This window comes from Drosophila santomea, chromosome 3R, assembly GCF_016746245.2.
Source record: "Drosophila santomea strain STO CAGO 1482 chromosome 3R, Prin_Dsan_1.1, whole genome shotgun sequence".
Taxonomy (NCBI): domain Eukaryota; kingdom Metazoa; phylum Arthropoda; class Insecta; order Diptera; family Drosophilidae; genus Drosophila; species Drosophila santomea.
In genome coordinates, this window is record NC_053019.2 from 25,857,340 (window position 1) to 25,874,323 (window position 16,984).

The following is a 16,984-nucleotide window of genomic DNA, read 5'->3' on the forward strand; positions in this document are numbered from 1 at the left end:
CTCTCAGCTGAATCTGTGCTCCTTTCCTCACGCTCATCATGGAACAGCTGATGGCCGATGGCTGATGGCTGATGACCTAAGGACATCAAACCCTGCGTGGAATCGGTTCGATTTGCTACATGCTACAGGTAAAACCCACCGATACCGTCCGCCCAAATCATTCATAATCTATGAGTGTGAGTGAGTGTGAGTGAGTGTCTTGTCTGAATAGTCTGTTTATTGTATGTCTGTATACCCTTGGCATGGGTTTCTCGAGTTTCCTGCGGTTCCTTGCTTTTGGCGCGCTCGTCCGTCATTTTAGCGCCAAAAATTTGTTAAGGATTTGCGCGGCAGGCTGCGCATGCGCCGCAAGACATCAAGACGTCGTCCCTCGGATGGGTTCCCTTTCCTTCTGCCCTCTCTTTTCTGCGCTGCACAGCGAAACCCAGCCGATTTATGTCGCTGCAGTTGGGCATCTAAAAAGGTAGCAGGAGTACCACTACCAGTACCAGTACCAGTCTCCCTCTGACGCTGATTTCCTACCACCACCTTTGGCTCGCCCAGAGTCTTGCCCTTGTTCTTGCCCTGTTCCCTTTTTTTAGTTTTCGGCTGCCTGCCAGCCAGGTAGCTCCTGTCGCCTTCAATTGTGTCCTCGCCGGATAATGGAATCGGCAACGGAATAAGAATAAGAATGTGTATGCCTTGGGTTATCTGTCTGTATGGGAGCTGAATGCCGGAGTGCATGTGCTTTATTTTTTTCCGGTTCAAGGTGCAACTGGGCAACTGGGTAACTGGTAACTGGCCAGCATTGCTAATTATCTTGGTTGGGTGTGCAGAAATCAAGTTTATTTCGCAGGGACACACACAGGATGATGATGGGTAAAGACAGCTGCCTTTGGCCAAGAAGGCAGCAGCCAACTTATGACTACGACTCGGATTACTTCACGCCCAACCAGCACCACCACCATCACCATCAGCACCACCATCACCACCATCACCACCACCACCAAGGCGGTCCACCCATAATCTCGGCCAGCTTCAATAGGCCGGCGAGTTGAAGGCGCCGTTGTAGCCGCCCCCATAACCACTGCCATAGCCAAAGGCATTGTGGTTGTTCAGCACTCCAAATGGTCCCTTGTGAACGCCATCCTCCTTGTACTCGGTGTTCATGGCGAAATGATGGTCCCAATGGCTCGGATCAGCGGGATTGTGAGCCGGATAGTGCTGTACGTGCTTGCCCTGAGCAGCTGCTCCGGGGACTCCTGGCACTCCAGGTGCTCCCGGAACTCCAGGTACTCCCGCTACTCCTGGAACTCCAGGCACGCCAGCTACACCAAGAACACCGGGCTGAGCCACAGCTCCGGGAACCACTCCATAGGCGGGGAACTGGGCGTGCTGAGGGTATCCTGGGTACTGCTGCAGGTATACTCCTGGGTAGGGATAGCCGGGATAGGCACCAGTTCCCGGGAAGTAACCAGGTGCTCCTGTACCCACTGGCTGCTGTGGAGGAACTCCCACAGGATACTGCCCCGGAACTGGATAGCCAGGAGGAGCACCAGCAGCTGAAGAGAGGGAGGAAATGTGATTAATATAGGCCACTACAATTTCTAATAGATTTTGTAATTTGGATTTGCTATTCACCAATCTTTCCAATTTTGTAGAGTTTTTTCGGGAGTTAAGACCTGATTTCACTTAGATAAACGAACAATATAGCATTTGCCGCTTTTTTTAGTGCTTACCTGTACTTTGGTAACCACCGGATGAAGCTCCTCCTGAAGAGCCCACTGCAGCTGGGTACGGAACTGGAGCCTGTTGTCCAGGAAAGCCGGGAGGAGGATAGGCGGGAAACTGGTGACCTCCTGTAATTGTGAGTGCCGGATTGGGTGACTGGTTGCCGGGAAAAACTACGGAGTTCGTACTGGCCACTCGTACGCCGGAGCCACCCTGCTCATGGCCGTGGGCATCATCGATGGATCCAGTGGCGCCCGCATAGCCTGCTCCCACCTGACCAAGTTCCGGATACAGTTGCGAGTTGAGATTGGCCCGCTGGCGGTGACGACTGCTGGTGATGCCTCCCGTCAGAGTGGAGGCCAGGTTGAACTCCGTCTTCTGATCCTCCTGACTCTCGTCCCTGCTGAACTGTGAGGCCTGACCGCTGGCGATCTGGATGAGGGCCAAAGCGGCGATTGCGACGACGCTCCTGCTGAACATGGCGTCTTTGGGTAAACTAAAGCCCCGAAGCTCACGGCGCGTGTATTTCATGGTGAGATCTGATGACACGAGAGCTTAGCTGAGTGTCTATTTCTGGGGTTATCATCAGGGGCTCAGTGCCCAGATAGGTAGTTTAAGTCTCATTGAGTGTTCCTTCTAGTAAATTGAATGAGAGAGTTTGGTATATGTTGAGATACAATGCATATGGCTTTGCTGACACTTTAAAACATAAAATTATTTTGAAGAAAGATATGAAATATTATAGTTTATATATATATATTTCTTCCAGTGATATGTTTTTGGCCCAAAGCCGAGCAATAGGGGATTTCCCAAGCAATTCAAGCCCAATTTTAGCATAGATTATGATTATGAGTTGCTATGATCCCTTCTTTGTATAGAGAACGAAAGCTTTCTCGGACAACCTTGTTTACCAGTTCAATAGATTAGTATTATAAATAGTACATATAGCATTTGTTCCATTGCCCAAGGTTCTTCCACTCGATTCCATTCATCATCTTTCTTATCGCCTATGTGCTGCTGGCTATAAAAGCAGCAAAAAAAGTGGCACATACAGCAAAATTGATTTACCTATTCCAAGATGCAGTTGTTAGCTGCGATTCTGGTGCTAATCCTGGCCAGCTTGGCCCACGCTAGACCCACTTTCGATAAGATTGCGGATCTACTGTTTGGCGCAAAGTATTCTCCACCAGTTGAATCATATCCTGGTCCTGGTCCAGGTCCAGGTCCACTCATCCACGAGGGCTACCAGCAGGGCTACGACTACCACTATGGAGGAGGCTACGGCTACGGCGGCTACCAGCAGTCGCATCCAGCTGGCTATGGATACTACCCACCACGTCCGGCGCCACCGCCAAGTGCCTACTATCCAGCACCTCAGCCTGGCTACAGCCCACCTGCCACCTATGATCTTTATGGAGGCGGAGGTGGCTACAAGCAGCGGGGTTACTAGCGTTCATCCGTCCGATCAATCCCCCAATCCCATCCAATCATCTGCTGTCTCATTTGTTTATGTGTAATTTATTAAAATTGTTTTAATTTCCATCCAGAAGCTTTTAAAACCTGTTTTGAACTTTCGATAAAGAAGATCTCGAGTGAAGCAATTGAATATACAACTGCGATATATACAAGTGTGGATCGGGGAACTCCCTCTTGGAAGATTCATCTTCGTCTCACATCAATGGGTACCGAGGGAACTTCCTGGTTGGGCACATGGATATATTTGCTGGAGCTGGGGAATATTATGGCATTATTTTCGGAGGACTCGTCTCGGGGCTTTGGCAATGGCTCAGGCACGATCCAAGTGGGAAAGGTGGTCGCGGGTGGATCCGGATTCTGGGGCGGCACCAGCGGCGGCCGATTGTTGCCTATAATTAGGGTGTCCTTCGTTGGCTGAGCGGGTGGACGTGGCTGGATCGTGGGAAACGTTGCCGCTGGTTTAGGTGTGGTTGCTGGAAAGGAGGGTTCTGGTACTGGAGTTTGGGGAGTGGTGCTAGACTCATTATTTGGATCCACATTCGGGTTGGTATCATTGGGATCCGGCTGATCGGGGAAGCGTGGATAGTTTTCCCATTCCTGCTCCATCCCTCCATTCCATTCTGGTCTTGGTGGCGGTGGTCCATCTCCGTTCCATCCTGGCCTTGGTGGTGGTGGTCCTCCTCCATTCCATCCCGGTCTTGGTGGCGGTGGTCCTCCTCCATTCCATCCGGGTCTTGGTGGTGGCGGTCCGCCTCCGTTAAAGCCTGGACTTGGTGGTGCTCCTCTTCCACCGTCTCCATTCCAACCTGGTGGTCCCCTTCCACCTCCTCCATTCCAGCCTGGACCTGTTCCACCCCCACCGTTCCACTCGGGTCTTTGCCCGCCTCCTCCATTCCAGCCTGGTCCGAATCCCGTTTGATCCCAGCCAAATCCGGGTTGATTCTGGTTACCACCTGCGCCCCACTGCCAGCCTGGTGGCCATCCAGGTGGCGTCGGTTGCTGACGGTTGGGCGGTGCAAATCCTGGCCTGGGCATTCCTCTCCGATGCGAACCCCATCCCGGCCTTTCCTGCTGCAGTCTTTCAAACTGCTGCTGCTGCTGCTGCTGATTCTGATTAAAGCGATTATTGTGCATGGCATTGATCAGTCCATTGATTACTCCGAAACCGGGCAGCTGGGCCACCACGGTGACGCCACCGGCGGAGGCGACAGCTTCTCTGGGGGAGGACGAGGAGATGGCAAACTGCGCGAGACACGTGCGCATCCACATGGATGCAAAGATCCAGAGGAGCCAAGCCAGGCCAGCACACCAAGCTGGCGAAGATCGCGTCATGATCGAGTAACCGCGCAGTGATCACCGCGAAAGGCGGACTCTAACTGAGGGGGAACGTTTGTGCTCCGCCTATGCGCTAATCGTGGATGCTTGATTAAACATTGGAAACCTGTCCGGCGATCAGCGGGAGAACGATGAAGATGAGTGCCCAAAGCCAGAGAGATCTGTACCGCTCTCTGAATTGAGTTCCAGAGAGATCATCATAATAATATTCATACGAAAAGTAAACAAACAGCTGAAGCTGAAACGCTGGAAACAAAAGCTGAGATATTTAGTACACAGATTGCAGTATAAAAGACTAAGAGATACTGGCGCCGAAAGCTTTCTTAAGTGATGAATAAATCAGAATATATGGAAAGTAAGCTTTTCTTTCAGTGGTGATATGATATTATATGATATGTAAGTAGCTACAAGGGAATAAAATCTATAGTCTAGCCTTTACAGATCTATGTAAGTGTTTTATTTCAGCTTGAGATTAAGTAGAATTATTATTTGAATCACACTTAAACGATCTCAGCAGTATATGGAGAGTGATACATATAATAGATGGGGATGGGATGTCCGTTGTATAGCGACCATCTACCATCTGCGATAGCTCAGTGTTCCAGTGGATGGGATGACGCGTGCTCCGCATGCTGATCGTGCCAATCCGTGTGCTATAATAAATCCAGCATAATGCATTGTGTCGCCGCTGGCCGTCTGCCCGTTGGCCAAGCTAATCTTCCAGAGATCCCGACTGTGTTTATGGGACTAAGAAGTCGTAAAAAAAGCATTGAAATGAGCTAGACCACAATGTGTCACAACCGCCACTGCTGCCGAACTCCACTGCCCAAGGGTATAAATAGAGGGAACTGCGTAGATGGACTGTCCAGTTCTGACTGTGATTTGAAATCGAAGCAAGATGAGTGCCAGCTATTCCCTGTTCGCCATTCTAACTTTGCTGATTGCCTGCTGCCTGGAGTCGAGTGGCGCTCTGTTCTTCAAGTCCTGGAAGTCGGGAAGAGGATATGGTGGTTATGGTGGAGTACAGAACTATGGGGGCAGTGGCTATGGCAGCGCGGGCTATGGAAACTACGGCTATGGAAACTATGCTGGCGGATATGGTTACAACTATCCCTCGTATCCTGCATATAACTCCTACTCAGGCTACGCCTCTTACTCTCACCCCAAAGGAGGACGTAAGCCCTCTGGACACCGCCAAGGACGCACTTACAAGGATATAGCCAGAGTTATAAACCCAGTTCCCTACATCGGTCCTGGAGGCAGTCGTTATCTGCCCCGTGCTCCCTTTTCGCCCCTTTGGGGTTAAGCAATGGCCCATCGGAAGTAGCATTGTTGCCAGCAGTATTAAACCATTAAAATAAAATCAGCGAAAGTTACATCTAAACACAGGTTGTTAATTATTTAAAGCACTTTAAGTCCGCTACTTGTGCGTACGTGTTGATTAATCTACGATCAACTGACTTATGATCACTGGCCCGCATTTGCGGAGCAGTCGCGTTCAGTGGATCGTTGGAACGTGATGGTAATCGAAATGAAATGGAGGCGCGACATCATCATTCAGGGAAAGACGCTGGTGGGGATTGGAACAGTGGAACAGTGGGGTAGTGGGGTAAGGTCCCTGATCCCACAGCAAGGGATTTCTTCGGGGGAATTCCTTACAATATCTTTTATGCACGACAGAATATTCTGTACTCCTATGGCTTACGAATACTTTAATAAGCGACTAATAATTCCGTTGATTGTAGTTATTTCTCAGCACATCAAACGAATCGTTGGCTAAAGATCCCCTGATCAATGTGTTTCAGAAAACTGCGAAATTGGCCAGTGAATCACTGCATTGTTTTAGTACTTTTCTTATTACAATACCCCCCTATTTAATTCATACAAATTGCCGGAAGAAACTTAATGTCGAAATCATCAGCAGTAGTTGCCAGAAATTCTTCGATCCGCTAATGAGCCAAGTCATCTTGGACTCAACTGAACTTATCATGGCTCACTAGTGTGGTATATATAGTCTTTTTACGATCCCAGCGAGGTACTAAACAAGTGATTCACGCTGCATCACGAGATGCAGCTGGTCAGCTAGGACTTCCCCCCTGGAGCAGCGTTCAGCGTCATTGAGGAAGTGAAACGAGAAACCAGAAACCAGATCGCAGCCACCGTACAGGAAGGAAGACATCGGTGCCCAAGTCAGTGGCAACTAATCCCGCCGAACATGGCAATTGTTTATGCAAGAATGTGCTAATACACCGCCTCAGATGGCGCACCTACGTCATTACTACAATCCGTCAGAGTCGCTAATTACTATACAATTCAAATACGTACGAGCACTTATGCTGAGAGGCTGGGTCGGGTCGCATGGATGTGGCCACATCATTCATCGCGCAAATTAGAGTCAAGATCAGGTGTGGGACACACATATATGCCAACTCACTGCCGCCATTTGGATGAAATAACGGACTGCGGTGTGAATGACTTGGCGCGGGGCAGCGTGTCAGTAAATATTGAGAAAACAAAGTGATCATAAAAAGCCATTTTGCACAAAGAGGCGAGATCTACGTGAGCGGCAACGCAATTCTCTTGGGGTTTCAGTCGACTTCAAAAAACCTGATTGATAAGCCAAGCGTCTGAGAACGCCAAGAACCGATCAGCCGCCGATATCCATATAAATAGACTGGTCACCTGGGCATCACCTGCAGTTCAGTGCTGGAAGCGCAGCACTCACACACACTAAGCCACACCTTGCAAGCCATGTCCGTCCAAGGAGTCATCATCCATTGCCTTATGGTCGCCCTGCTCCTACTCCTGGTCGTCGTGTCCGGTTCCCCGGCCCGTGGATACTATCAGCAGCAGCAGCGAGAGGGTCGCAGCTACGCGGACATCGCCCGAGTGGTCAATCCCAATCAGTACGCCTTTCCCGGATCCCGCGTCTATCCTGGCCAACCCTTCTGGCCATCGGGATAGGTCTGCAGTGGTTAACTTCGTATTAAGATACAGAAAAGACTTGACTAGCTGATAAGCTACACAATGAACTGTTACATCTTGTACCGGAAAATATTCAATAGGATTAAGCTAAAGATTAGTAGCATGAACAGTGTGGCAAAGACCATTCCAATGGAATGATATGTTAATTAAAAAATGTCATAAAACTCGAACTTTCTCTTTTCCAAAGGTTGTTATAAGGTTTTCCTCCTAAATTAACCATAATTACAGCTGCCTTAATGAACGAAATGCATTAGCGAGTCACGCCCACATCGAGCCACTTTTGTTCAGCAAAAAACACTTGTAAGCTATACAAATTCATAACTACCAGTCAGAGTTCAACAGTCAGCAGCTCGGAAAGGATTCGAAATATGGTCAAGCTAGCAGCCACATCCAATGCCATTTGGTGGATCAAAAACCCCAAGGCAGCTGCGGAAATGAAGTCCAAGGGTCAGCGTAAGAAGTCCCTGGGCTCAGCCTTCTGCTTGGATATGGCTGATCTGGTTAGGAACATATCGCTCCAGGGCTACAATAAGCTATTGTCGCCAGACTTGACTTTGGGCCAAAGGTACGAAAGCTGCTCACAAATATTACTCATACGCAACGTGGCTTCATCGGCATATTTTAATAGATTGATTTGGTTGCTGGTACACATGGCCACCACCGTGTCCCTGATAGTGGTGCTCTCGCTGACCTGGGAGCAGTTTGTGGCCCAGTCCTTTGTGACCAATCTGAAGGATCCCCTCTATCCAGTGGAGGATGTCCCATTCCCGGCGGTTTCCATCTGCCCCAACAATCGCATCTCTCGCCAGGCGGTCATCAGATATGCCGAAGAACTGTGAGATTGAAACTAGTAAATTAATTGTTAATGTACTTTAATTCTGTTTAATACTTATGGTTAGGAGACTAAACAGTCCTGTCATTCGCCCTGTGGAATACTTTCTAGAGCGCCTAAGTTTCTTCCGCGAGATGTACACCCACGTGGGCGTAGTGGTGGACACCGATGACTTCATCACCTTTCAGACCTTTCTCGACGTCTTCGGCACCTGGAACAATGAGACCTTCTTCGACACTCGCCGCATCATGAAAATGGTAAGCAAACCATGAAGTAGAGAAGATATAAACCAAGCTCTATTCTCCCCCAGTTGGCTCCTCGTTGTGAAGAATTCGTGCTGAAGTGCACCGTAGCCAATGTGGAAGTGCCGTGCTTCAGCAAGGATGCCTTCCAGGATAGCCTCACCATGTATGGACCCTGCTGCACCTTTAACTTGGGGAACAAGTAAGTGGCCGTTGCCCTAAGTAATCGCATCTTAATTTTCAAATCTTCACCAGACTAAAGAAGCGCCACTACAAGAATCGGCTGGCCAGCTCGGAACTGGGCCTCAAGGTAGTCCTGAATGACAGCCACGCGGACTACTTTGCACCCATCCTGAACACCAATGGATACATTGTCCTGATTCACAATGCTGAGAACTATGCCTCCGTTTCCTCCTCAAATGTGCTGGAGATGTTTCCTGGCCAAGGCGAGGATAGCTACCTTTCGATCTACGCACGAGTGGTGGACACCGATGACAGCCTCAAATCTTTTTCGCCGTTCAGCGTATGTTGTTCTATACATCATTAGTTATTAATTCTAGAACTCCTTAACTATGATTCTATAGCGCCGCTGCTATTTCGAGAACGAGGCTCAGAATCCGGTCCACGAGCAGCTGGTGAAGACTTACAGCTACAGCTACACCTTTCCGAACTGCATAACCAGGTGCCGTATCCGGAGTATCATGGCCCTGTGCCGGTGCCTACCCTTCCAACTGCCCCTTCAGCTGGTGGAGAACCTCGACGGCGTTGTCTTCTGCACCCTGGGACACGTTGCCTGCCTCAATCAGTACATGTGTAAGCAAATCAGTGGGTTGCATCCAACTTCTTCCACTACAATCGTTCCATTTTCAGTTAAGTGGCGAAATGTCCTGACGGAACGGCACCTCATTGTCGGCTTGGAACGGGAAATCGAGGAGGCACTTTACTGCCCACAGTGTCTGCCCTCCTGCCGGGATGTCCAGTACGGTGTTTCAATGAGTGCCCTGCCCATCGATAACTACCTGGCCACCCTGAAGCTGGATGAGAACAACCAGACGGAGTTCAGCACAGACATCTCCGTTCTCAGGGTCTACTTCGGAGAGCCCACTGCCCAATATTATATCCGACTGCTGAATAACACCTGGTTCGAAGTGTTCAGTGGGTTTGGCTCTACACTCTTCGCTTGCCATGTTGTATCTAATTAATTTCCAATTAACAGGTACCATAGGTAACATCATGTCCATCTTCGTTGGCTTCTCCATGGTGGCCATATTCGAGATACTCTTCTTTCTGACCAAGTACATCTATGAGGGCTGCAATCGCATCGTGCAGCAGAACATAATGGATCGGAAGGCCCAGGAGTTGGAAGCAAAGCAGTTGTACATATGTCCTTAAAGCAGTGGTACACATGTCCTTGAAGCAGTTGGCATCCTTACTCTGCATCTCAGCACCTGAAGTAAACATGTCAACAAATTTAGTTATACCTATGTTTTGTATTGTAAATTTGTAAGTGTCTTACATGTTTCTGGTGGCAAGAAGTGTGGCCCCAATTAACTCGGGGACAAGAAGTCATTTTGGATTCAATTACGATAAGCAGGGGAGGGATTGGAAGGTAAAAGGTTGTCAAAGACAATCGCCCATTGCGCTGTGGTCCTGCAATGTAAGCCATTCGATCTGATCCTGATATCCTGATGCAATAATACTTAAACTTCGCTTGTCCCAAGACCATTACGTGTGATGTGCCCAAACTGAAGTTTGTGAACTACCATAAAAGCCTGTGTGATCCCTTGTCCGTGATCAACAATGGACTAACCGTCCTTATGCGGATCCCCAAGACCGTCGACGGGAGCCGGCCATCCCTTTGTATCAGCACCGAAGGACAACAGGTCTTTGAGGCCGAGCAGTTGCACTTTCATTGGGGCTCCGCACTGAGCAAGGGATCGGAGCACAGCTTGGATGGGAACTACTACGATGGGGAGATGCACATCGTGCACAGGAATGCCTGTTACCAAACCAACAAGGAGGCTGCTCTGCATCCCAATGGCTTTGCGGTTTTGGCCTTGTTCATAAGGCACCTTGAGGTAGAAAGTGAAATCCCTTTACCTCATCCATTGCCACCTCATTTTCATTGAAGTATCCGTACATTGAGACGCCAGCTATAAACATGATATGCAAACAGGTCTCCAGCATAAGAAAGTTGGATGATTCGTGTCCTCTGGAGGACAGTATGGCTATGCAGGATCTGTTTGCTAGCATAGACAGCCAAAAATACTTGACCTACCAAGGTGGGATGTCTCTGGCTTTTGGATATCCATATTCATGTATAAGTTTTAGGTTCACTTACCACTCCGCCCTGCGCTGAGGCAGTCATCTGGTTCGTTTTCCAGACTCCCCTTGATGTTCCCAAGGAGCTGGTGAGTGGGCCAAAATGAAGAGGTTCTTTTTAAAAATATACATGAACAGTGGCAGAACTTTTGGCAGCTGAGGGACTCTCGTGACCAGCGGGTGCTCAACACCTATCGGGAACTGCAAGATGACCGTAACCGACCAGTTTACAGAAGTAAAGGAAAGCAAGTTAAGTAAAATGTATTGTCCAAGTCATAGAGTGCATTAAAATTATTTCAAGTGCATTTGTTGTTTTATGCAAAAGCTTAACCCAAGTGCTTGAATGAAAGCTTTAGCCGGCCGCCAGCTGATGGTGCATCCACCCTCTTCCCAGCCCCAAAGATCCGGAATTGCATTTTCTAGCTGCGTAGCCAGAATTCAACTGGTGTCGTACAAATGTAATCCACTCCCAAGTTGGAACACAACATGAAGCGCCTGACCGAGCGAGTGCATCACGAGGAGCAGGAGTCCGAAGAGGTGGTCTGGGTCAAGAGGGAGGACGCACGCACCGCCGGCAAGCTGCCCATCGTATTCTCGAGGAACTATGCGGTCCGCTTTGGTGGCCTTGAACGCCTACATCCCTTCGATGCGGCCAAGGGCAAGCACATTCACAAGGTCCGTATGCATGCCCTGACCTCCTGAACTTTATTACACCATTCAATGGACCACAGCTCCTGTGCGCCCAGCTGCAGCTCGACGAGGGCAGCTTCTACGAGCCCACGGAGCTGACCAAGGACCAGCTGCGTCGGATTCACACAAGGGGCTACCTTAAGTCACTGCGCTGGAGCATGAATGTGGCCTGCATCGCTGAGGTGCCGGTAATGGCCTTTGTTCCGAATCGCTACATTCAGCGCTCCTATTTGCGTCCCATGCGCTTCCAAGCAGCCGGTTCCATTTTGGCCGGCAGGCTGGCGTTGGATTATGGTTGGGCCATCAACCTGGGCGGTGGGTTCCATCACTGCTGCTCGTACAGAGGCGGCGGCTTCTGTCCGTATGCTGACATCTCTCTGCTCATCGTCAGGCTGTTCGAGCAGGAACCATACCGGGTGCGCCGCATCATGATCGTGGACCTGGATGCCCATCAGGGCAACGGGCATGAGCGGGACTTCAACAACGTGGCAGCCGTGTACATTCTGGACATGTACAATGCCTTTGTCTATCCGCGGGATCATGTGGCCAAGGAGAGTATCCGGTGTGCGGTGGAGCTGCGCAACCACACTGAGGATGCCTTCTACTTGCGACAACTTAAACGCTGCCTGATGCAGTCCCTGGCCGAGTTCCGTCCAGATGTGGTCATCTACAATGCGGGAACCGATGTCCTCGAGGGTGATCCGTTGGGCAATCTGGCTATTTCCGCGGAGGGCGTCATGGAGCGGGATCGATTGGTGTTTAGTACATTCCGCACTTTGGGAATTCCGGTGGTAATGCTGCTGAGTGGTGGCTACCTAAAGGCATCCGCGGGGGTAATTGCGGCTTCCATTGTTAATCTTCGGCTTCAGGGATTGCTAAACTAAAGAATGCAAATAGTTTTAGGCGATTGTACCAAGGTAGTGCTGTGAATGAAAGTGCATAATATGATGGCTTAGAAATTACCTGACTAGATAAGAAGACAGCTCTTTACACCTTATCAAAATTTATTAAACATATATAATTTAAAGTCGTTATAATAGTTATTTGTCTTCTATGAAGTAATGATTTCAGATCATTAAGTTCAGTATCGCAATATATGCAGAAGGTATAAATATTTCCAGTGATTTATGAGTTTTAGCAGTTGCTTGTCAATATTTGTACAGACATCTCTTCCTTGGCATTTTCAGAGGTTCAATTGGGTTTGTTAATCCTATGTACAATGCAAAAAGGGCCGGACAAGTGGAAAGAATTTTGTCGCAATTGGTTAAATGTCTATATATGATACAACGTAGTCGCTAGAAGCTAATTTACTTGTTTAAAATACAAAAATACATATAAATAAACGTTCGCCTAATGTTTTAAATAAGACAAGTTAGAATATCATTTTAGTGTCTTTGTTAAGTCTGTTTTTAGTTTTAGATCATATTCAGCAACCCTCATCATCTTCGGCATGTGCTCAGATATTCTTGAAGATTTAACAGGCTGTCGGCCGCGGCAATCTAAAAGGGCACGCATAAATCAGAGAATTTAATCGATCGGTTTACAACTAACGTTTACGCATGCAGAAATCTATGGAATGAGCTGCTGAACGCGATGATTTCGTCGCTGTGGCAGTTGTGACATCAACCAAATAATCTAGAAACAATAAATTTAAAATAAATAATATTACATAGAAACAAAAATAAATCTAAGCTCTAAAGATGACATGGGTTTCCCAGTAATTGATGAGCAAATTGGCGATGTATAAGTGGATGCATCTGAAGGGACTTACGCGGCATTGCTTGCCGGCAAATCCTCAAAGAGGACTTCCGATCGTGAGCTGATTATATACACCAAGCAGAAGGATATGATCAGCACCACTATGCCAACGCTGAGTGTAGTGACCTGGTGCACATTGGACGGGCGCAGGAAGATGCGTGCACTGAACTGTGACCAGGTTGATTCAGTCCATGTGGAATACATGCCGGAACTCCAATCGTAGCCTAATGAAAGTTTAAATGTAATATTGTTTACACCAGAAAGTAAATGCATTTCAAGGCTTACCATCAATAAGAAAAGCTGGACTCAGGGCGTGACTGTAGTTCTGCGTGGTGAGACGACACTCACCGATATTGTTGAAGCCGGCGAAATAGTGCAGCGGCAAGTCGGTGCAGTTATCTTTGGGAATGTCTGGCTGCAGCTGCGACAGGAGATAGCCCAGCATTCTATACGTATAGCCCGATGACTCTTGAGAGCCGCCCAAGACGCTTATGTAGCTAATGAAACGAAGAGCAGATAATAGGTAAATTCAAGCCGATACCTATTTATATTGAACTTACCGCATTGGAGGCAAATTGGTTAGCTGGCTGCCAGGATACGATGCGGCCTTGAAAAGTGGGCAGTCAGCCGATTGCAAGAAACAGTAAAGGAACTCATCTGCCATCAGGGGGTTGGCCACCTTGGTGCCAGTGTACTCCTTTCCAGTTAGCGTCTGATATAGTGCCATGGCCACAATTGAAGACACGTTGCGCACTTTCATTTGCAGTGAGTCTGCCTTAAAGCTTTTAAAGTCATTAACATCCGTCAGCTGGGTGAAGTCCTTGCTTGTGTTCGCATAGGTGAAGTCGACGTTGTCGGCATCATCGTAGATGGAATGATAATACTTGTTGGTTGGCCGAGCGTTCAGAATCAGAGCCTGGAACTTTGGATCACGTCGCAGAAAGGATTGCGCCGACGTAGGTGGTAAGTGGGCGCTCATCTCGGATTGAATGTTCAGGTTAAAGCCATAGCGTGGCGACTTCGCATAGTTGTTCAGATGCTCCAGAATTTTCTGAGCCAGCGGTGTTCCAGTCAATGCATGCAGCTTAATATTCGATATGTCATCCAGTGTACCGATGTCCAGCATGAAATCGATATTGTCGAAGGCAATTGGCGGCGTGCCTGTGGACTCAGTAGGAAATTGGAGTTTCTCCATGTCGTATACAAATCTCTGAGATCCAATGTAGTCATAGGATTCGCCATTAAAAGTCACAAAGAGCACATTATGAAGAGGATTGGACAACGAGCTTTGCGGAAGCAATTGTTTTAAAAGATACGCCACCTGGGTGAAAACAGCGAATCCCATAAGGGAGTCCATGGCTCCAAGACCTGTTAATTGCAGACATAAATAATAATGTAACAAGGAAGTTAATCAGATTCCAGTGCATTAACTCACCGACGCCATCGAACATGGTGGTGGTGTCCAGTCGGCAGGAAACTAGTATGAACTTTTCATTCGTATGGACTGTCTCCAAGTTGTTTTCCACTGCTGGTTTTCGGGGGTACAAAGTGGCGTACACATTCCGTCCCTCGAGCGGATCACAGTACTTGCTTCCCCCAAGATTATTGATGAAGTTGGTGCGGCGCATACAGACCTCGGTGTTAACAGCGGCTGACATAAAGGACTTGACCTCGACGGCGCACAAGCTACGCAAAGCGTGCGTCTCGTAGTTATGGTTGTTGAAGTCCTGGAAACACTTCTCCAGCTTGTTCACCTGATCCAAGTCCGCTATGTAGTAGATGGGAAAGGGAAAGTCTTCGTGCAGCAGTCCAGTGCCCCAGGGATTCCAGTTTTTGGCTGGATTGCTGGCATCGCAGGTCTCGCTGCTGCTGTTCAGGCCACTGTACTGATTGGGGCAGTTGAGTTCGTGCGAGAACTGCTTCATCTGATTCGTGCGGTTGATCAGCAGCACCACAGAAATGTTCTTTGGTCCGGCTTCCTTCAGGCGCATCAGGTTGCTGCGTGTGAACAAGTGTGGTGGTATCAGCGGGGCATATGGTGGCGATGGTGGACTGGTTAGTAGAAATTCCAGGTCGGCCTCAACGTTTATCAGATGGAGTACGCCCACGGAACCGGAGTACGTTGCTGTTGGGAAAGAATTAGAGAGGATTTCCAGCGGTATTCTTAATGGACTCACAGGAACAGCCTGTCTGGTGGGTGCCATTGAGACGCCGGAAACAGCTAGCTCCTCCAATGGGCTCGTACATCTTATCGCGGGTTCGTTCTCCTTGAGCTGTGGACAAAGAAAGTTCGGATTAGATGACTCAGGTTTTTGGCCCATATCGAAAAGTGGGCCTGCGAGTTTAGAACAAACTCGTCGCCGCTGGAAGATCCACTTTATTTTTGTCCTGATCCTTACCAATAATAGCTCCATACGACAGTAATAGCAGCCATATGGAAGCCGCATTCAGACGCATTTCCATCGAAGATTCCCACGAAATCGCGTCCAGAAATTGTAGTGACGCGTGTGACCGTTCCGGTTCAAAATACCATTAGGCACTAAAATACTGGTACGAACTTTTTAAATTTCATAAAATACCAAGCCTTAAATATACCAAATACCACTATTTTTAAATCGTTTTTTATTAATTTAGAAAACAACTTTTAAAATGTAAATTGTTTTATATACATATCCACATCCAAAATATATAATCAAAACCAGTAGGGATGAATCCGTTTTTCAGCATACTTATTATTTACCTAAACATGGTTATTGCTACAAAACATGTAAAAACTTAGCATCTAGGGATCTAAAAGAGCGTATCCTCTGCGCGAATGTACTCGCCGATGTCCGACTGATGAAAGCAAACAGTGGTCATGGGATCGGCGGTCTTGCAGTCCGTTGTGGAACGCGCCAGGACGCCGAAACCCAGTGGCAGATCGTTCATGGAGTAGACCACCACACCCTGGTACTGGCCGGCGTTCTCCGTGATGCGACCCAGTCCGGTTTTGGGGATGTGGTTGCCGTAGAGGAACTGCTGCTCGAAGGAGGGCTTCACCCACACCTTGTACTGGGCGTAGGGCGCTAAATAGTAGAGCGCCGTGATGTGGAACTTCAGTTTGTTGGTCTTGGAGAACTTGCCGAAGCAGGTGCCCACGCACACCAGCTGCTTGTAGCCGAAGCACTCGCTCAGCTTCAGAATCCTCTCGGAGACGTAGTACACACGATCCTTGTGCTCCCGAAAGCAATATGTTCCATCTGGCCGGTCGATCAACTGCTTCACATTTGTGCCAATGCTGTAAACGCACTTGTTAGCTGCATTCCGATGGTTAGTTCTGGGTACTCACTATTTGGACAGGTGCTCGAACAGGATCTTGGCACGTTCGTCACTCAGGCGTTTCATTTTAAGTTAATTCAAGCCGAAAAAAGAGGAAAACAAACTGATCAACTTTACACGTGAGAATTGTTTCAGTGTTGAGTAGGGGCAGCTGACAGCGCTGAATATATCGCAATACCAATACAAATTTGTATCGATAGTTAAGGAGTGCTGTGAAGCGCCAATTTCAAGTGTTTGAAAGTGCTCCACTATTTAAATTCAAAATCAAAAATAAACGAATATCTAAATAAAATAAAAACTGAATAAGAGTTTTCAT

General features: G+C 48.2%; 10 protein-coding genes across 21 annotated transcripts; 6 read left to right on the forward strand and 4 right to left on the reverse strand.

Annotated features, from left to right (window-relative positions):
- Positions 1–803: 803 nt before the first annotated feature.
- On the reverse strand, positions 804–2,218 carry LOC120453541 (collagen alpha-1(VIII) chain). 2 transcript variants are annotated; one of them, XM_039638292.1, is made up of 3 exons: positions 1,899–2,218; positions 1,719–1,838; positions 804–1,541 (listed from the first exon to the last, which is right to left on the reverse strand). In XM_039638292.1, exons 1-3 carry the CDS (start codon positions 2,188–2,190, stop codon positions 1,018–1,020), a joined length of 936 nt encoding a protein of 311 aa, XP_039494226.1. In that variant the 5' UTR covers positions 2,191–2,218; the 3' UTR covers positions 804–1,017. The 2 variants fall into 2 exon arrangements, with proteins under 2 accessions (XP_039494226.1, XP_039494225.1); XM_039638291.1 differs by having other exon boundaries at positions 1,719–2,218.
- A 559-nt stretch (positions 2,219–2,777) lies between these two features.
- On the forward strand, positions 2,778–3,259 carry LOC120453575 (protein SRC2 homolog). The gene has a single exon (XM_039638334.1). The coding sequence runs from the start codon at positions 2,789–2,791 to the stop codon at positions 3,158–3,160; it is 372 nt and encodes a 123-aa protein (XP_039494268.1). The 5' UTR covers positions 2,778–2,788; the 3' UTR covers positions 3,161–3,259.
- On the reverse strand, positions 3,210–4,565 carry LOC120453574 (basic salivary proline-rich protein 3). The gene has a single exon (XM_039638333.1). It carries the CDS (start codon positions 4,516–4,518, stop codon positions 3,370–3,372), a length of 1,149 nt encoding a protein of 382 aa, XP_039494267.1. The 5' UTR covers positions 4,519–4,565; the 3' UTR covers positions 3,210–3,369.
- Positions 4,566–4,937: 372 nt separating this feature from the next.
- LOC120452697 (prisilkin-39) lies at positions 4,938–5,878 on the forward strand. Its single transcript, XM_039637053.1, has 2 exons — positions 4,938–4,968; positions 5,036–5,878. Exon 2 carries the CDS (start codon positions 5,420–5,422, stop codon positions 5,825–5,827), a length of 408 nt encoding a protein of 135 aa, XP_039492987.1. The 5' UTR covers positions 4,938–4,968; positions 5,036–5,419; the 3' UTR covers positions 5,828–5,878.
- A 1,355-nt stretch (positions 5,879–7,233) lies between these two features.
- LOC120451591 lies at positions 7,234–7,661 on the forward strand. The gene has a single exon (XM_039635410.2). It carries the CDS (start codon positions 7,273–7,275, stop codon positions 7,483–7,485), a length of 213 nt encoding a protein of 70 aa, XP_039491344.1. The 5' UTR covers positions 7,234–7,272; the 3' UTR covers positions 7,486–7,661.
- A 70-nt stretch (positions 7,662–7,731) lies between these two features.
- On the forward strand, positions 7,732–10,039 carry LOC120451587 (pickpocket protein 19). 2 transcript variants are annotated; one of them, XM_039635401.2, is made up of 8 exons: positions 7,733–8,071; positions 8,135–8,341; positions 8,406–8,595; positions 8,649–8,782; positions 8,836–9,103; positions 9,165–9,393; positions 9,451–9,735; positions 9,797–10,039. In XM_039635401.2, exons 1-8 carry the CDS (start codon positions 7,875–7,877, stop codon positions 9,970–9,972), a joined length of 1,686 nt encoding a protein of 561 aa, XP_039491335.1. In that variant the 5' UTR covers positions 7,733–7,874; the 3' UTR covers positions 9,973–10,039. The 2 variants fall into 2 exon arrangements, with proteins under 2 accessions (XP_039491334.1, XP_039491335.1); XM_039635400.2 differs by having other exon boundaries at positions 7,732–8,071; positions 9,165–9,735.
- LOC120451589 (carbonic anhydrase 6) lies at positions 10,022–11,357 on the forward strand. 7 transcript variants are annotated; one of them, XM_039635404.2, is made up of 6 exons: positions 10,022–10,237; positions 10,302–10,658; positions 10,712–10,862; positions 10,912–10,991; positions 11,047–11,156; positions 11,228–11,303. In XM_039635404.2, exons 1-6 carry the CDS (start codon positions 10,097–10,099, stop codon positions 11,247–11,249), a joined length of 861 nt encoding a protein of 286 aa, XP_039491338.1. In that variant the 5' UTR covers positions 10,022–10,096; the 3' UTR covers positions 11,250–11,303. The 7 variants fall into 7 exon arrangements, with proteins under 7 accessions (XP_039491338.1, XP_039491341.1, XP_039491342.1 ...); XM_039635407.2 differs by having other exon boundaries at positions 11,059–11,156; XM_039635403.2 differs by having other exon boundaries at positions 10,023–10,237; positions 11,041–11,156.
- Positions 11,358–11,388: 31 nt separating this feature from the next.
- Positions 11,389–12,619, forward strand: LOC120451588 (histone deacetylase 11). Its single transcript, XM_039635402.2, has 2 exons — positions 11,389–11,577; positions 11,634–12,619. Exons 1-2 carry the CDS (start codon positions 11,389–11,391, stop codon positions 12,474–12,476), a joined length of 1,032 nt encoding a protein of 343 aa, XP_039491336.1. The 3' UTR covers positions 12,477–12,619.
- Positions 12,579–15,874, reverse strand: LOC120451586 (nicastrin). Of its 4 annotated transcripts, none has more exons than XR_005616397.2 (8): positions 15,750–15,860; positions 15,528–15,623; positions 14,786–15,475; positions 13,911–14,718; positions 13,636–13,847; positions 13,364–13,574; positions 13,150–13,227; positions 12,579–13,091 (listed from the first exon to the last, which is right to left on the reverse strand). XR_005616397.2 is itself a non-coding variant. In XM_039635397.1 (7 exons), exons 1-7 carry the CDS (start codon positions 15,811–15,813, stop codon positions 13,067–13,069), a joined length of 2,106 nt encoding a protein of 701 aa, XP_039491331.1. In that variant the 5' UTR covers positions 15,814–15,874; the 3' UTR covers positions 12,579–13,066. The 4 variants fall into 4 exon arrangements, 2 of the variants coding, with proteins under 2 accessions (XP_039491331.1, XP_039491332.1); XR_005616396.2 differs by having other exon boundaries at positions 13,144–13,227; XM_039635397.1 differs by lacking the exon at positions 13,150–13,227 and having other exon boundaries at positions 15,750–15,874.
- A 188-nt stretch (positions 15,875–16,062) lies between these two features.
- On the reverse strand, positions 16,063–16,838 carry LOC120451752 (60S ribosome subunit biogenesis protein NIP7 homolog). Its single transcript, XM_039635677.2, has 2 exons — positions 16,679–16,838; positions 16,063–16,627 (listed from the first exon to the last, which is right to left on the reverse strand). The coding sequence occupies exons 1-2, from the start codon at positions 16,732–16,734 to the stop codon at positions 16,141–16,143; spliced, it is 543 nt and encodes a 180-aa protein (XP_039491611.1). The 5' UTR covers positions 16,735–16,838; the 3' UTR covers positions 16,063–16,140.
- Between the last annotated feature and the right edge of the window lie 146 nt (positions 16,839–16,984).

Excerpts from the sequence above, each read along its gene's own strand:
- LOC120453541 (XM_039638291.1), bottom strand. The coding sequence starts at position 2,190 with ATGTTCAGCAGGAGCGTCGTCGCAATCGCCGCTTTGGCCCTCATCCAG. Across the intron at positions 1,542-1,718 it reads CGGTGGTTACCAAAGTACAG|CTGCTGGTGCTCCTCCTGGC; the intron begins GTAAGCACTAAA and ends CCCTCTCTTCAG.
- LOC120453575 (XM_039638334.1), top strand. The coding sequence starts at position 2,789 with ATGCAGTTGTTAGCTGCGATTCTGGTGCTAATCCTGGCCAGCTTGGCC.
- LOC120453574 (XM_039638333.1), bottom strand. The coding sequence starts at position 4,518 with ATGACGCGATCTTCGCCAGCTTGGTGTGCTGGCCTGGCTTGGCTCCTC.
- LOC120452697 (XM_039637053.1), top strand. The coding sequence starts at position 5,420 with ATGAGTGCCAGCTATTCCCTGTTCGCCATTCTAACTTTGCTGATTGCC.
- LOC120451591 (XM_039635410.2), top strand. The coding sequence starts at position 7,273 with ATGTCCGTCCAAGGAGTCATCATCCATTGCCTTATGGTCGCCCTGCTC.
- LOC120451587 (XM_039635400.2), top strand. The coding sequence starts at position 7,875 with ATGGTCAAGCTAGCAGCCACATCCAATGCCATTTGGTGGATCAAAAAC. Across the intron at positions 8,342-8,405 it reads ATCAGATATGCCGAAGAACT|GAGACTAAACAGTCCTGTCA; the intron begins GTGAGATTGAAA and ends ACTTATGGTTAG. Across the intron at positions 9,104-9,164 it reads AATCTTTTTCGCCGTTCAGC|CGCCGCTGCTATTTCGAGAA; the intron begins GTATGTTGTTCT and ends ATGATTCTATAG.
- LOC120451589 (XM_039635403.2), top strand. The coding sequence starts at position 10,097 with ATGTTTCTGGTGGCAAGAAGTGTGGCCCCAATTAACTCGGGGACAAGA. Across the intron at positions 10,659-10,711 it reads TGTTCATAAGGCACCTTGAG|TATCCGTACATTGAGACGCC; the intron begins GTAGAAAGTGAA and ends TTTTCATTGAAG. Across the intron at positions 11,157-11,227 it reads AGTAAAGGAAAGCAAGTTAA|CTTAACCCAAGTGCTTGAAT; the intron begins GTAAAATGTATT and ends TTTATGCAAAAG.
- LOC120451588 (XM_039635402.2), top strand. The coding sequence starts at position 11,389 with ATGAAGCGCCTGACCGAGCGAGTGCATCACGAGGAGCAGGAGTCCGAA. Across the intron at positions 11,578-11,633 it reads AGGGCAAGCACATTCACAAG|CTCCTGTGCGCCCAGCTGCA; the intron begins GTCCGTATGCAT and ends AATGGACCACAG.
- LOC120451586 (XM_039635397.1), bottom strand. The coding sequence starts at position 15,813 with ATGGAAATGCGTCTGAATGCGGCTTCCATATGGCTGCTATTACTGTCG. Across the intron at positions 14,719-14,785 it reads CACCATGTTCGATGGCGTCG|GTCTTGGAGCCATGGACTCC; the intron begins GTGAGTTAATGC and ends TGCAATTAACAG. Across the intron at positions 13,092-13,363 it reads TTGCCGGCAAGCAATGCCGC|ATTGCCGCGGCCGACAGCCT; the intron begins GTAAGTCCCTTC and ends GTGCCCTTTTAG.
- LOC120451752 (XM_039635677.2), bottom strand. The coding sequence starts at position 16,734 with ATGAAACGCCTGAGTGACGAACGTGCCAAGATCCTGTTCGAGCACCTG. Across the intron at positions 16,628-16,678 it reads TTCGAGCACCTGTCCAAATA|CATTGGCACAAATGTGAAGC; the intron begins GTGAGTACCCAG and ends GTGCGTTTACAG.